Source organism: Phyllobates terribilis, unplaced genomic scaffold (genome assembly GCF_046119375.1).
Source record: "Phyllobates terribilis strain yellow unplaced genomic scaffold, ASM4611937v1 Scaffold_1__5_contigs__length_1240528914, whole genome shotgun sequence".
NCBI lineage: Eukaryota > Metazoa > Chordata > Amphibia > Anura > Dendrobatidae > Phyllobates > Phyllobates terribilis.
In genome coordinates, this window is record NW_027362761.1 from 792,265,615 (window position 1) to 792,283,252 (window position 17,638).

Genomic DNA, 17,638 nt, shown 5'->3' on the forward strand with positions numbered 1-17,638 from the left:
AGCTTACATAAAAACACCATATGACAATATACAGAGCTGCCATAAAGAGCATAAAGAACTATGTGTATGACCCCAACTTTGGCATTATTGTTAGTACAGTATACACTAGTATTGAGACATGTGAACAAAAAATGTGTGTGCATTGTGATGAAGTAATTTTTGTCCGCACATTGAAAACCAGTGAAAATGTGTTTTTCTTGCTTTTTACTAGTCAAAAGAGACAAAACAAAAAAAAGAAAATTGCTTCTATATGCAATAATGAAATGCAAATATAATGGTCAATATTTTCATTTCTTAAATAAGACATAATAACCGTAAGTTTTTCTTCGTTATAGGCGATGTGGTTACAGCAAAGCTAAACAAGATCCAGAAGAGGAAAAAATGCATTTTCACAATGGACACAGTAAGTATTATAGGTTTACTGGTTTATGCTTTAAAATGTAAAATAACTAGTGGCTGCATGATATCTTAATACATAGATTTACGTAAAATAGCTTAAAAATAATAATAATAATAATAATAATAATAATAATAATGAACAAAATCTATCAATTTGCATCAATGATACACATACTTAGAGGAGTACCCACAATCTTTTGGGATGGGATGTCACAGGTATGCAATTACGTTGATGCTCACATATTCACTTGGCAGTCATATCAGTATTGCTGTTGTAGGACCAGCAACCAAGCCCATGTAGTAGGGCCATGAGTGGGATTCAAATGTTTAAAAACATGTTACCTACCTTGTGTGAGACGAGAATCCTGCTGAATTTATTTCTATTCTACGGCTTTGTTCCCACTATAAATATTAAACCAACCTGTCATTAGATTCATGCTGAAACACTTGAAGCATAGCAGTCGTTTTAATTCCTATTTCATACATCAATACTACATATGAAAATAAGCAACTTTGTAATATATCTTATTAGAGAAATCTGCTTCTTTCGCAGCCAAAATTGATCAGTCATTATCAAAATTTTCATTTCTAAGGTAAAATCTGTATGCAGTGAAGACAGACTTTCCCATTACTGAGATAGGAGATGGCAGCTGCTACTGATGAGACTCTATCTAGATAGAAGGGATAGGAGGAGGGAAGACATTAACAGTGCCCTATAAATTGAATTATAACACATTCTGTGACACAGCAAATGAAGTATAATATGCACTGTGTCCTAGTAATGAATTATATTGCACATTTTGCCCTAGTAATAATTTATAATTCACACTGTCCCATCCAAATAAAAGCACCACTCCGGTGTTTTTGTAACTGCAGCGGTGGAGTGGTGTCATTAATCCAAGTTCCTGTCCCTAGTCTTATACTTACCAGCCGCTGTCTGCTTCTGTTATTCGCCCGTTCCGGTCGTTCTCCAGCAGTTTGTGACCTGCCGGATTGCTCCAGTGTTTTCTGTGTGATCCGGAAGTCACTACTTAATGTAAGTCTATGAGAGCCAGCATGAGGCCAGAACAAGGCTCTTATAGACTTATACTGAGAGCTTGTGTTGATCTTTGGCTTCCAGTAAGTCAAAAGTTGCGGTCGCAAGAAGGCGGCGTGGGAATGGAGCGGTGCCAGGAAGAGCTCAAGACAGCAGCTTGCGAGTATAATAGAAGAGTCAGGGAACTTGGATTAGTAGCACCACTCCAGCGCTGAAATAAAAATGCTGGAGTGGTGCTTTATAATATATGGGTGGCAGGCATCAGTGTCGGCCTTGGATGCTTTTTATCATTACATACACTGACCCCCTGTGGATGTAGCTACAGAAGTGAGTAGGGCCATAAGCAATGGCATATTCTGGTATTTGAACAGTTCCAGCTACATTTCACTTGTTCCTCATACAGCACTTATATTGTAAGCCCTAATTCATTATAATATAGGCTTGTTTTTTTATATACAGTATAGTTATGATGCCTGTGTATAACTGTGACAACTAATGAGAAGTTAGTTTTCTGTTCCACTACAGTGAAACTTCCCGGAATAAAGACATACATTGATCCTCATACCTACGAGGACCCAAGCCAAGCAGTACATGAGTTTGCCAAAGAGATCGATGCTTCCTGCATAACTATTGAACGGGTTATTGGAGCAGGTTTGTAATTTCTGTACCTTCAGACAATGAACTGTAAAATCCATCTTTAATTTTACTGACCCGTGGATACACAGACATTAGTGCATTTGACTTTTTAATCTTTAACTATAACTTGCACTGCATTGTATTTTGATGGAATAACTAATCATATTATAACTTGCAGTAAAATATGTAAAAGACTGTTTTTTGTTAAAGCCAAAAATTGCATGATTCAATTCTATTTTTCTGTGTGTAAATCATTACCTGTTTGTCTCGGTGTCACCATAAAAGTTATATTGAACAGTTCCATCAATTTTTTTTAAATTTGAAACAAAATACATGATTTAAGAGTCTAACTTCTTTACAAGAAAATGTCAAATATCCCATAAGACTATCAGGAATTTCACATTCCATGTACTCGGCATTATTGAAAAAAGACTTGGAATGTTCCAGCTCCTTAGGATAAAATGCCAACATTTTTAGTCCATAGTAAAGCATATTAGTGGAGCATTAATATGTTTTAATATGGACTAAATACATTTTGGATTTTATCCTAAGGAACTGGAACATTCCAAGTTTTTTTTCATTGTTGATCATGCTTCATCAGGACAGAGTTCCGTGTAGCTGACACAGTTGCTGGTTTAGCTTTCTTTACCTTTTTTTCCATTTTCCAACTTGCCATTATTCACTGACACTGATCGCTGCCTATATCTGAATTTCTTTACATTATTCCAGACTAGTATCTATTTGTTCCTGATTTCAAATGAGCCTATTGACTTAAACTTTGTATTGCAGAATTGATATTTAAAGTAAAACTCCAGGTACATTACTTAAAGTCACCAGGTATTTGCTACCCCATCTGAGAGCAGCATAATGTAGGGACAGAGACCCTGATTCCAGGGATGTATCACTTACTTGGCTCCTTACTGTAGTTTTGATAAAATCACAATCAGTAGTGGGGGCGGGATTATACAGAGCTCATGAATATGGGGTACTAAATGGTAGCAGGTTTACTGGTCTTCTAGTAATAATCACCTGCTGAAAAAATAGTGATTTTATGAAAACTACAGTAAGTCGCCTAGTAAGTGACAAATCACTGGAATTAGGGTCTCTATTTCTACATTAAGCTGCTCTTTGATTAGGTGGCAACAAACTGATGAAAGATTCCCTTTAATAAATAAAATGGAACTGCTATGGTCTATTAACATACCAAGTTTGTTCCTTCAAATGTAAGTTTCCAAGGTGTTGTTTATTCCACAGGAAATTATGTTATGATATTGGACTGTACAGCGGAAGTTGCTCTTTTCCCTGACATCACACAGTGCTTCTCAATTATTGGCTGAAGTTGCAACTCTTGAACTTCCATCTTTGCCCACTCCCTAAATATACTCTCCTATAATGCTGGTTGTAATGAGAGCTCTGAGCTCTTTGTTCTGGATAATCCAGAATGTGGACCACAAATCCAAAAATGTACATTAAATTAAGCATAAGCACAGGAGTTATGGTGGTACTGGAACGTGTCGCAGGGCGGTAGCTGTGGGCCAGGCACTTGTTTGGGGCACCCCGGCACATTACATGAAAGTGGAAGTCCTTCCTGGGTGTGTGGACTTGTACTGTGAGGGCATTATGCCGTGCAGGCCGCATGTAACCGTTGTTGTAGTGTTGCCAGGATCAGATGTGTCACAGTTCAATGATGGAGATCACTATTCAAAAGTAAACTCTTTTCCGAACGGCAACTTGATAAGGGCTATATACAACCCCTGGCAAAAATTATGGAATCACCGGGCTCAGAGGATGTTCATTCAAGGCTCCAACCTGCAAAGCTGATCTGGGAACACCAATCAGAGAAAGTTGGAGCCAGATTGATGAAGAGTACTGTTTGTCACTCATTAAGTCCATGCCTCAGAGACTGCAAGCTGTTATTAAAGCCGGAGGTGGTGCAACAAAATACTAGTGATGTATTGGAGTGTTCTTTTGTGTGTTTGCTTTTCATGATTCCATAACTTTTTCCTCTGCTTAGTCTGAAAAAAATTACCCTTACTGAGTACCACATTTTTTATCTTGATTTCTTTTAGTGTTTCTTAAAGCCCTAAAGTTGCCATTTGAAATGACTTTAGTTTTGTACCATGTCTGTGATCTGCTTTTTTTCAACAACAGTAAACAACTGAATGAAAATCCTCCAAGCCCGGTGATTCCAATTTTTGCCAGGGGTTGTACAAGGGATAGCATGTATACAGTCTTATGAATGTTTCCTTTACAACTCAAAGCATTTTCTACACAGTTTCCTTCCGTTGTAGTCAATAGTGCCCTCTATGGCCACTGTTTCTCAATATTTCACCACAACCCAGCTTTAACACTGCAGTGCTGGTTAACAAGGGTCATTTACTTGCTCTTCGGTTCCGTGTCCTCTTTCCAGTAATGCTGATGCTCTGGAACTCCCACCTGGGACACTTTGCTCGTCCCACGTACTCAGTACTGTTTTAGTCCCATTACCCTCCAGCGTTATAAGCTTGAGGTCTCATGGCTAGGCGTCCTCTCCTAGGACCCGTTTCCAGAAGGTCACTTTGTCTTTTAGTCATTTATGCTCCAGATCTCGCTATCCCTTTTCATCTGTCTCCTCTCACTTAGAGTCACTCCAAAATGTGGCACTGCTCAAATAAAATTTGCAGATAATTGATCAAAATTTAATCAGTACGATAAAGTAAAGATAATCAAACCTTTTAAACTTCGCGTTTGCCAGGTTCTGCAAATTTTTCCATAAAATTTGATTTGTGGCGCATATATTCACCGTGAATTGCTGATACTGAATTTCATGGTGACTCTTGAACTGATCCTGTGTAAATTTTCAGTGCAGCTTAAAGTCACAGCAAGGAGAATGTGATGTTATTTTTAGTGGGGAATTGGGAGCACTGAATTTTTCTACATGAGCTCCTAGTAACGCTTCAGCCAAATGGATTTCTCTGCTGCCATTAATTGTTTTGTCCAAGGCAAAATATTACTTTCCTCTAGAAAGGCATTAGGTTGCGGTTTTAAACTGTAACATCACAGTTATTAGACTGTAGGCATGCTGCACAGCGTAATATTGTCTTTGCGGGAACTGATTTTATGTGTTCGTATCTCTTATTTCTGTTTATTTTTCCTTGTAGCATAAGAAAACATCTCATTTACATAATACATTTTATTAAGTTTGCTACTGTAGTTATAGAACATGTGTTTAAAAAAGCTTATTATGGATATATGTCCATGCTGATTTCAGGGTTACTTCTTGCTAAGAGCCCAATAATAAAAAATGTTCTAGCATTAGTTTGTCATGTGATCATTTTCAAAATGGAAGTGGATCCGAACTGGAGAAGACTTAAAATGTTTACTATTTTTCTTCTCCATCCTTTAGGATCCTTTATGATTTTGACTAAGTAAATTGTATGTATGACTGTTTTCACACACTCACCATTTGTCTCGATGTGAAAGATATGTAGCATTTGGACAGATTCTATCAGAACAAAGAGGAAAAAACTTTTTTTGTTTTGTTCTGATTGGATCTGAATCAATTTTTGAAACTAAATATACAGTTCACATTTACACCCCCATCATGGCCTCAAAACTGTATTGTATGACCCAGTCTTAAAGTGGTTGCATACATTTTATGAATTAGCGTCAAACAAATGAATAAATATATCTTCATTTTGTAGGTGAGTTTGGAGAAGTTTGTAGTGGCCGCATTAAACTTCCAGGAAAAAGGGAGTTTCCTGTTGCTATCAAGACTCTCAAAGTTGGATATACCGACAAGCAGAGAAGAGACTTCTTGGGTGAAGCCAGCATAATGGGACAGTTTGACCATCCAAACATCATCCACTTGGAGGGAGTTGTTACAAAAAGTAAGTAGAAAATGTCATATGGATCTTACAAAATACTGCCCTATCATAAAGTTTCAGATACTGTTGGTCTCAAATACATTATATGGATGGCTGTGGCCAGTTTTCATGAAGGTTAGGGTAAAATCAATACATTCTTTACTAAAAGCTGAAAAGACGTCCCATCATAATCAGGTACCACATATGGTTAGAGGTACTTACATGTTTTCTAAAATGAAACTTGTCAGAAAATCATGCTGCTCAAGCCACGGTCAGCATAAATCAGGAACAGTTTCCCGCATTAAAGACATCTGTGTTTTTATATGACATTGTAGAGAAAACTGAGACAGAAATGGGGAGATTTATCATCTAGGTGGGAGTAGGGGAATCTCCATGCTCTGTTTGATAGACAGATCTTGCCTTCCACAAAAAGAGGAAGAGGCCTGACAATCTAGCCTGGGTGGTAAAAAGTAGCTGGGTTGGAAGTACCTGTGTGGGAAGAAGCTGGTAGAGTTTCCTTCGAATTACAGTGTGAAAAATAGATGTCTGCAATTAGAGTTTAAGGAGGCTCCATCCCATGAACAACTAAGCCCCCTGTAATAAGGCACAGCAAAGGATTCCATGACAAGACCCTTTTTATTGCAGCATTCTTAAAAATAGCTTAGTCTATTTACAGGTTTTTCAACATAGAGGAATAATATTTGACAAAGTTTTAGAACTTGACCCTTCAGAAAACACATAAGCTGCCTCCACTCCGTTATGTGCCTGGGCTTGCACCACCACCTGTAGTCTGCTACACATTGTTGCAGCTGTCTTTTTGGGTCTCAGTGAGGCCCATGCTCACACCTGTTGGTTGTTGACTGTCTCATATACAGGCCTTTTTTATCTCCATTGAAATTAGTGGACAGACCCATTGGACAATCACCCAACTACCAACTGGACTCGTGTAGTCCTCATTTGGGTTTCTGTCTCCTACCAGACTTAGGGTGCCTATTTAGCTTTCTACCTCAAAGCTACTATTGCATCTTCTAACTGCTGGACTCCAATACAATAGTATCATGTTTGTAACTAAATCAGCTCTTCTTAATGAGGACTCCAGCCTTCTTCACTACAGTGTCCTAACCACTAATCAAACCTCAGCACCTTAGCCCTACAGCTATCCCTATCTCCTTAGGAAACTACTTTCTAGTTCTCTTCAATAGTACTGTATTGCTAATTGTGAGAAAATTCATTTTTACTATTGTCCATCAGAGAGTGACAAATCACAGCCAATCACTTTGAGCTCCACAACATGTCACATGCTCCACTTCAGACAGTCCTACAGTTAACACCTTATTGCTACACTGGTAACTATAAACACTGGACCCCAATAGAAGGGTAAAAGATGCTAATGAAGTTACATTGGGTAATCTATCTAAACTTGTTGACTTTCTCCATATATGGAGTTTTTCAATCTAATATGATGTGAATAAATGCAAATGCAATCCTCAAGCATAAAATGTAGTTCCCAATTCTCGCAAATCAATTACATATTGTATATTAATTTCAATTCCTTCCATGATCTTAAATTAAATTATATTGATTTTACAGTGTTATTTTCTTTGTGATCCTGTAAAAACAGCCACTAGGCTTCTTAATATGAGTTCTAATTTTCCAAGTTATTTGTGTACTTAATTTCATGCTTCCTGATCTAGTGCCAATGTATTCAACAATTATTTTCATGCTATATAAATGGATTATATATTGTATATACTGTATATATATATATAGTTGTGCTCAAAAGCCCCAGCAAAATTTTTCCTTTCTTGGCCTTGTTTCAGAGAATATGGATGATAATAAAAAAACTTTTTCTCCACTCATGATTATTGGTTGGGTGAAGCCATTTATTCCAGCCTACGAAGAGGGTCTAGAGCATATGAACTGGGGTTGGCTTTTTTACTTCTGTTTTTTTTCACCAATTTGAAACAACTGAAAATATTGCCATTGCAGTAAAAAACACACTACTAAAGTATATATGTATATATATGTGTATATATATATATATATATATATATATATATATATATATATATATATATATATATACACGCACACACAGTTGTGCTCAAAAGCTTACATACCCCGGCAGAATTTTTCCTTTCTCGGTCTTGTTTCAGAGAATATGAATAAAAACTTTCTCCACTCATGGTTATTGGTTGGGTGAAGCCATTTATTGTCAAACTACTGTGTTTGCTTTTTTTAAATCTTAATGACAACTAAAAATATCCAAATGACCCTGATCAAAAGTTCATGTAGTGCCGGCGTCCCTGCCCTCTGCTAGGCAGGGACGCTGTTCCCCTCACCGCTCTGCTCCGAGCCCGGCGTCCCTCTCCCGCTCTGCTGGCAGTGCGCGCGCCCTCCCTCCCTCTTAAAGGGGCCGCGCGCGCCGTCCTAAGGAGTCCCCGGCCAATGGCCGGAGGACTTTACCGTATATAAGGCACCTCCTCCAAAATGGAGGTGCCCGAGCAATGTTGTTTGCACCTGTGTCTCACCTGTGCTTCAGCCCTCAGGTCCCGTTGCCAGTTACCTGCCAGTTACCGGCCAGATTCCTGCCTGATTACTTGCTACCTGCCTGCTAGTCTGAGGTCCGACGGTCTGCCTTACTAATCCTGTCAGTCTGTCTAAGGACCAGCCTGCCCGCTCACCTGGGAGCGCACATCAGATATCTGCCAGCTTGTCTGAGGTCCGACGGTCTGCCTTACTAATCCTGTCAGTCTGTCTAAGGACCAGCCTGCCCGCTCACCTGGGAGCGCACATCTGCTGCCTGCCTGCCTGCCTGAGGTCCGACGGTCTGCCTTCCAACTCCTGTCAGTCTGTCTATGGACCAGCTTGCCCGCTCACCTGGGAGCGCACATCTGCTATCTGCCTGCTAGCCTACCTGGAGGCTCCGCCGTCACGAGCTGTGACCACCTGCCTGTCCTGTGACTCCTGCCCGCTCACCTGGGAGCGCTCTTCTGCTACTTGTCTGTTTGCCTACCCGGAGGCTCTGCCGTCACGTGCTGTGACCACCCGCCTGTCCAGAGACTTCTGCCCGCTCACCTGGGAGCGCTCATCTGTCGCCTGTCCGCTGGTCTTCCTGGAGGCTCCGCCGTCACATGCTGTGACCACCCGTTCATCCAGAGACTCTCGCCTGCTCACCTGGGAGCTCACGTCTATCTTCAGCCGCCACAGGTCGTACCAACCCTATGCCTAGAGACTGCCCCGGTCACTTGCCGTGATCTCCAGCCCGTTCTCTCAGAGACTGTCCCGTTCACTCAGAGACTGTCCCGTTCACTCAGAGACTGTCCCGTTCACTCAGAGACTGTCCCGTTCACCTGCTGAGACTTCCAGCCCGTCTTCCCTGGTCGCCACCCGCTCCCTTACAAGGACCGCCTCCTTGTATAGTAGCTCTGAGGTTCCGCCTCCCAGACCCGTTACAGTTTGCTCGGGCCATGGAACCCGGTGGCACCCAAGCTCCATCGCTCTCGGACCTGTGTCATGAACTGTCCCGTCAAAGGTCCCAACAGGAGTCCATCCTGGGTCACCTGCGGAATGTCAATACTCGCCTGGACACTCTGACTGCTCCACCAGCAACCTCCGCCAGTGCCATGTCTCGCAATCCGGCAGCTCCGCTGCCCACTAATACCATGGTATCCTACCCTGGACCCCGGCTTTCTGCACCTCCTCGCTTCGGAGGCGACTCCGCCCAGGCTCGGGGCTTCATAAATCAGTGCACCCTGCACTTCGAACTTTTGTCCCACCAGTTTAACTCCGACCGAGCCAAAATTGCATTCATCATGCCCCATCTCACCGGGGAGGCCCTGGCCTGGCTAAATCCTCTATGGGAGAGAGGAGACCCCCTGGTGTCCAACTTGCCTGCTTTTCTCACGGCTTTCCGGAAAGTCTTCGACGAACCCGGACGGAAGACCTCATCCGCATCATCGTTGCTACGCCTCCGTCAGGAGAGTCTCACCGTGGGCCAATATGCCATACGGTTCCGTACCCTTGCCTCGGAGCTGGCCTGGGATAACGACGCTCTGGTTTCCGTCTTCTGGGAGGGTCTGTCCGGCCGTATTAAAGATGAACTTGCCGGTCGGGACATTCCTACCACTCTCGATGACTTAATAACTCTTGCCACCTGGATTGACCTACGGTTCCAGGAGCATGCCAGAGAGGTCACCCGTGAGAGGAGGTTACCACGTCTAGCTCCTACTTTTCAGAAACCCGTCACTCCTTCTGTCTCTAACCAGGTACACCCTCCTGAGCCTATGCAGGTCGACCAGACCAAGATGGTCAAGACCCGTCAGGACTTACGTCGTGCCGAGGGGACCTGTTTCTACTGTGGCAGTAAGGAGCACCGGATCCGTGCCTGCCCGGAGAGATCGGGAAACGCCTGTGTCTAGGTTCGCTCAGAGAGGTCCACCTAGACAAGAATAAATCCTCTCCATCCCTGCTGTTGTCAGTTTCAATCATCTACGGGGAGAACCGTTATTTCGAACTTGCCCAACTGGACTCTGGAGCAGCCGGGAATCTTATTTCACAGTCCCTGGTAGAGAAATACCACATCCCCACCAAACCTCTGGCTGTACCCTTGTCTGTTGCTGCCGTGGATGGGGGTCTCTTACCACGCCCCATCCAACTCATCACCGAATCCATTACTCTGCAGGTGGGAATGCTGCATTCTGAAAGTATCTCCTTCCATGTTCTGCCTGGACTCTCTCACGCCCTCTTGCTAGGCCTACCTTGGCTCCAGAGACATGCACCCGTTCTTGACTGGCAGACCGGAGAAGTCCTTCGCTGGGGACAGGGCTGCCATAAGACCTGTCTGGTTCCCGTTCATCCCGTCCGTCCTTCTCCTACCCCAGCTAATCTACCTGGACTTCCGATTCCTTATTGGTCTTATGCTGATGTCTTTAATAAAAAGGAGGCAGAGACACTACCCCCTCATAGACCATACGACTGTCCTATCGACCTGTTACCTGGTACTTCTCCTCCCCGTGGGCGTATTTATCCATTATCCGCTGCTGAGACCCGGTCGATGTCCGAATATATTGAGGAAAATCTGGCCAGGGGATTCATTCGGAAATCTACCTCCCCGGCGGGAGCAGGCTTCTTTTTCGTCAAAAAGAAGGACGGCTCTCTCCGTCCCTGTATAGACTATAGAGGCCTTAACCAGATCACGGTGAAGAATAAGTACCCCCTTCCGCTCATTCCGGAGTTATTTGATCATCTGAGGGGGGCTAGAATCTTCACCAAACTGGACCTCCGTGGGGCGTACAACCTGGTTCGTATCCGTCAGGGGGATGAATGGAAGACGGCATTCAACACCCGGGACTTCCACTATGAATATCTGGTAATGCCCTTTGGTCTCTGTAACGCTCCTGCCGTCTTTCAAGAGTTGGTCAATGACATCTTCCGGGACCTTCTCTACTCCTGCGTAGTGGTGTACCTGGACGACATCTTGGTCTTCTCTCCGGATCTCCAGACTCACCGGAGGGACGTTCGTCAGGTCCTGCTCAGGCTCAGGCAGAACCATCTCTACGCTAAATATGAGAAGTGCCTCTTTGAGCAGACCTCGCTTCCGTTTCTGGGCTACATTATCTCTCAGACCGGCCTACAAATGGATCCTGAGTAACTGTCTGCCATCGAGAAATGGCCCCGACCAGAGGGGTTGAAGGCTATTCAACGGTTCCTGGGCTTCGCCAACTATTACCGCCTCTTCATCCCGCACTTCTCTTCCCGGACTGCCCCAATTTCCGCACTCACCCGTAAGGGTACTAATCCCAAAGAGTGGCCGCCCGAAGCAGAGGAGGCCTTTCTTTCCCTAAAACAGGCCTTCTCTTCCGCCCCGGTGCTGCATCGCCCGGACGGCAACAAGCAGTTCTTCCTGGAAGTTGACGCCTCCTCCTCTGGAGCCGGAGCGGTACTTACTCAAAAATCATCTTCCGGGAGAATGGTAACTTGTGGCTTCTTCTCCAAACTCTTCTCCTCTTCTGAGCGCAACTATTCCATAGGAGACCGAGAGTTATTGGCCATCAAACTGGCGTTGGAGGAGTGGCGTTACCTACTCGAGGGGGCTCTTCATCCGGTAATAATTTACACTGACCACAAGAACTTGGCTTACCTCCAGCATGCCCAGAGACTTAACCCGCGCCAAGCCCGGTGGTCCTTGTTTTTTGCTCGTTTTGATTTTGTTCTTCATTTTCGCCCGGCTGACAAAAACGTCAAAGCAGACGCCTTGTCCCGATCCTTTCTGGTGTCCGATCTCGAGGAAGAACCTAAACATATCATCGATCCCGCCAGAGTAATGCAGGTGGCTCCCGTGAGTCTAAATCGTCTCCCTCCCGGTAAGACGTTTGTTTCAGTACCTGATCGGGAGAAGATCCTACACTGGGGCCATTCGTCTAAACTAGCTGGCCACACCGGTCAGAAAAAGACCCTCCAGCTTATTGCCCGGCACTATTGGTGGCCTACCCTGCACAAGGACATAATAGACTTTGTTTCTGCCTGTGTGTCCTGCGCTCGCAACAAAGTCCCGAGACATCTGCCAGCCGGACGCCTCCTTCCGCTTCCTGTACCTGCTGCCCCCTGGCAGCATATAGCAATGGACTTTATAACTGATCTCCCCGTCTCTGCCGGTTGTACGGTCATTTGGGTGGTCGCTGACCGCTTTTCCAAGATGGCTCACTTTATTCCCCTGCCAGGCCTTCCGTCTGCACCCGAGCTGGCTAAAGACTTTATCCGCCACATCTTCCGTCTTCATGGCCTGCCCCTCCACATCGTGTCGGATCGTGGGGTACAGTTCACCTCACGTTTCTGGAGAGCCACTTGTAAACTACTAGACGTCACCCTGGACTTCTCTTCCGCTTACCACCCACAGTCCAATGGTCAACTGGAGCGGATCAATCAGAACCTGACCAGTTACCTCCGGCACTTCGTTAATGCCCACCATTCTGACTGGGTGGATCTCCTACCATGGGCCGAGTTCTCTTATAATAATCACGAGAGCGAATCCTCCTCCAAATCCCCGTTTTTTGTAGTCTTTGGTCAGCATCCTCGGATTCCTTTTCCTGTCTCCACCTCTGTGGACAACCCGGCTGCGGAATCTCTCGTTAACAAATTTTCCTCCATATGGGAGAGTACCCGGTCCGCACTCCTTCTGTGATCCGAGCGTATGAAAAGACACGCTGACAAAAAACGCCTGGATCCTCCACAATTTCGTCCAGGAGATAAAGTCTGGCTCTCATCTAAATATGTTCGACTCAAGATACCTTCTTACAAGTTAGGGCCTCGGTTCATCGGTCCTCTGGAGGTCATCAGTCAGATCAACCCGGTGGCCTATAAATTGAAACTCCCGGCCAACTTACGGATCCCCAACTCCTTCCATGTATCTCTCCTCAAACCCGTGGTGCTTAACTCTTTTTCCAAGTCTACAGGTACGCCTCCTGCTCCGGTTTCTGCTGAGGACGAGTTTGAGGTAGAGAACATTCTTGCCACCAAAAGGGTAAGAGGAAAGACCTTTTTTCTGGTAGATTGGAAGGGGTTTGGTCCTGAGGAGAGAACGTGGGAGCCCCGGGAGAACATCCATGCCCCTCTCATCCTTGCTAAATTTCTGTCTGGCCTAATAAAGGGGGGGCCTAAAGGGGGGGGTACTGTAGTGCCGGCGTCCCTGCCCTCTGCTAGGCAAGGACGCTGTTCCCCTCACCGCTCTGCTCCGAGCCCGGTGTCCCTCTCCCGCTCTGCTGGCAGCGCGCGCTCCTTCCCGGCCACTGTGCTTAGGGCGCGCGCGCACGCCCTCCCTCCCTCTTAAAGGGGCCGCGCGCGCCGTCCTAAGGAGTCCCCGGCCAATGGCCGGAGGACTTTACCGTATATAAGGCACCTCCTCCAAAATGGAGGTGCCCGAGCAATGTTGTTTGCACCTGTGTCTCACCTGTGCTTCAGCCCTCAGGTCCCGTTGCCAGTTACCTGCCAGTTACCTGCCAGATTCCTGCCTGATTACTTGCTACCTGCCTGCTAGTCTGAGGTCCGACGGTCTGCCTTACTAATCCTGTCAGTCTGTCTATGGACCAGCTTGCCCGCTCACCTGGGAGCGCACATCTGCTATCTGCCTGCTAGCCTACCTGGAGGCTCCGCCGTCACGAGCTGTGACCACCTGCCTGTCCTGTGACTCCTGCCCGCTCACCTGGGAGCGCTCTTCTGCTACTTGTCTGTTTGCCTACCCGGAGGCTCTGCCGTCACGTGCTGTGACCACCCGCCTGTCCAGAGACTTCTGCCCGCTCACCTGGGAGCGCTCATCTGTCGCCTGTCCGCTGGTCTTCCTGGAGGCTCCGCCGTCACATGCTGTGACCACCCGTTCATCCAGAGACTCTCGCCTGCTCACCTGGGAGCTCACGTCTATCTTCAGCCGCCACAGGTCGTACCAACCCTATGCCTAGAGACTGCCCCGGTCACTTGCCGTGATCTCCAGCCCGTTCTCTCAGAGACTGTCCCGTTCACTCAGAGACTGTCCCGTTCACTCAGAGACTGTCCCGTTCACCTGCTGAGACTTCCAGCCCGTCTTCCCTGGTCGCCACCCGCTCCCTTACAAGGACCGCCTCCTTGTATAGTAGCTCTGAGGTTCCGCCTCCCAGACCCGTTACAGTTCACATAACCTGCTGATTGTGGCCTGATAATGTAACGGGTCTGGGAGGCGGAACCTCTGAGCAACTATACAAGGGGGCGGTCCTTGTAAGGAAGCGGGTGGCTCCCAGGGAAGACGGGCAGGTAATCACGGCAAGTGACAGGGACAGTCTCTGGGTAGAAGGGCAGGTAGTCACGGCAAGTGACAGGGACAGTCTCTGGGTAGAAGGGCAGGTAGTCACGGCAAGTGACAGGGACAGTCTCTGGGTAGAAGGACGGGTACTTACGGCAAGTGACAGGGACAGTCTCTGGACAGGCAGGTGGTCACGGCTAGTGACGGCAGAGCCTCCAGGTAGGCTAGCAGGCAGGTAGCAGGTGAGCGCTCCTAGGTGAGCAGGCGAGAGTCTCTGGACAGGCAGGTGGTCACGGCAAGTGACGGCGGAGCCTCCAGGTAGGCTAGCAGGCAGGTAGCAGATGAGCGCTCCCAGGTGAGCAGACAGGAGTCTCTGGACAGGCAGGTGGTCACGGCAAGTGACGGCGGAGCCTCCAGGTAGGCTAGCAGGCAGGTAGCAGATGAGCGCTCCCAGGTGAGCAGACAAGAGTCTCTGGACAGGCAGGTGGTCACGGCAAGTGACGGCAGAGCCTCCAGGTAGGCTAGCAGGCAGGTAGCAGACCAGCGCTCCCAGGTGAGCGGGCAGGCTGGTCCATAGACAGACTGACAGGTGTCGGAAGGCAGACCGTCGGACCGCAGGCTTGCAAGCAGGTAAACGGATATCTGGCAGGAATCTGGCAGGAATCTGGCAGGTGACTGGCAGGTAACAGGCAGGAATCTGGCAGGTGACTGGCAGGTAACAGGCAGGAATCTGTCAGGTGACTGGCAGGTAACAGGCAGGAATCTGGCAGGTGACTGGCAGGTAACTGGAAACAGGACCTGAGGGCTGAAGCAGAGTGAAGGCTTTGCAACAACATTGCTCGGGCACCTCCATTTTGGAGGAGGTGCCTTATATATGGTGAAGTCCTCCGGCCATTGGCCGGGGACTCCTTAGGACGGCGCGCGCGGCCCATTTAAGAGAGGGGGAGCGCGCGCGCGCGCCCTAAGCACCGTGGCCGGGAAGCAGCACGCGCTGCCAGCAGAGCGGGAGGAAGACGCCGGGCACAGAGCGGAGAGGTGAGGGGAACAGCGTCCCTGCCTAGCAGGAGGCAGGGATGCCGACGCTACAGATAACATGCACAGAATTTAACACAAATGGGTTTGAATGCCTACTAAAGGTAACATCCTCACCTGTGACCTGTTTGCTTGTAATCAGTGGGTGTGCATAATAGCTGAGTGAGTTTCTGGGATCCAGACAGACTCTAGCATCTTTCATCCAGTCACTGTAGTTTCTGGATTATGAGTCATAGGGAAAGCAAAAGAATTGTTAACAGATCTGTGGGAAAAGGTAGTTGAACTGTATAATACAGGAAAGGGATACAAAAAAAATCCAAGGAATTGATAATGCCAATCAGCAGCGTTCAAACTGTGATTAACAAATGGAAAATCAGGGCTCTGTAAAAACCAAACCACAGTCAGATAGACAAACATAAATTTTGGCCACAACTGCCAGGAAAATTGTTCGGCATGCCAAGAGAAACCCACAAATAACATCAGCTGAAATTCAGGACTCTCTGACAACTAGTGGTGTGGCTGTTTTAAGATGCACAATAAGGAAGCACATGAAGAAAAATGGGCTGCTTGGTCGAGTTGCCAGAAGAAAGCCATTACTGCGCAAAGTATATCGTCTGCAATACGCCAAGCAGCACAGAGACAAGCCTCAAAACTTCTGGAACAAGGTAATTTGGAGTGATGAGACCAAAATTAAATTTTTTGGCCACAACCATAAATGTTACATTTGGAGAGAGGTCAACAAGGCCTATGATGAAAGGAACACCATTCCTACAATAAAGCACGAAGGTAGATCGCTGATTTTTTGGGGATGTGTGAGCTACAAAGGCAGAGGAAACTTAGTAAAGGTTGAAGGAAAGATGAATGCAGCACCTTATCAGCAAATACTAGAGGCAAATTTGCTCATCATCCCGGAAGCTGCGCATGGGACATACTTGGATGTTCCAACATGACAACGATCCGAAACACAAGGCCAAGTCGACCTGTCATTGGCTACAGCAGAACAAAATGAAGGTTCTGGAGTGGCCATCTCAGTCTCCTAACCTCAATATCATTGAGCCACTCTGATGAGATCTCAAGCACGCAATTCATGCTAGACAGCCCAGGAATTTACAGGAACTGGAGGCTTTTTGCCAAGAAGAATGGGCAGCTTTACCATCTGAGAAATTAAAGAACCTCATCTACAATTACCACAAAAGACTTCAAGCTGTCATTGATGTTAGAGGGGGCAATACATGGTATTAAGAACTGGGAATGTGAACTTTTGATCAGGGTCATTTGGATGTTTTTAGTTGTCATTAAGATTTAAAAAGAGAATACACAGTAGTTTGACAATAAATGGCTTCACCCAACCAGTAATCATGAGTGGAGAAAAAGTTTTTTTGTTATCATTCATATTCTCTGAAACAAGGCCAAGAAAGGAAAAATTCTGCCAGGGTATGTGTGTATATATATATATATATATATATATATATATATATATGTATGTATAGTACCCAGCAAAAGTTTTAGGCCACTATGGGCTCAAAGTAAGAATGCTTTAAAAAATAGAACTGTTGATATTTTATTTTTGTTAATTAATAAAATGCAAAGTAAATGAACAAACATGGCTTCTAAATCTAATCAATCAGTTAGCTCTTCTGTATATATAGGCTAGCGCAAACCTTTCGATCTCTGTCTCTTTATGTCCTCTCAAACAAACTTGATGTTCAGATCAGAGCTCTGTTGGGAATATCATTCATCACTTCCAGGACTCATTCTTCAACTTTATACCATATTGACATTGGCTGTATGTTTGGGGTTGTTGTTCTGATGCAGAATGAATTTGGAACCAATCAGATATTTTACTGATTGTATTGCATGATGGATAAATACCTGGCTCAAACTCTCAGCATTGAGGATACTAGTAATCGTGTCCAAATT

The 17,638-nt window shown here is 45.8% G+C and overlaps 1 protein-coding gene across 3 annotated transcripts in view; it reads left to right on the top strand.

Moving 5' to 3' along the window:
• EPHA5 (EPH receptor A5) overlaps positions 1–17,638 on the top strand; it is a 585,860-nt gene that overhangs the window by 505,312 nt on the left and 62,910 nt on the right. For 2 of the 3 annotated variants that reach the window (XM_073637053.1, XM_073637051.1), the window contains exons 9-11: positions 336–403; positions 1,943–2,086; positions 5,755–5,940. In XM_073637053.1, the coding sequence (XP_073493154.1) occupies positions 336–403; positions 1,943–2,086; positions 5,755–5,940 (398 nt within the window). The remainder of the gene's footprint in view (positions 1–335; positions 404–1,942; positions 2,087–5,754; positions 5,941–17,638) is intronic. The other variant, XM_073637052.1, reaches the window with a different exon arrangement.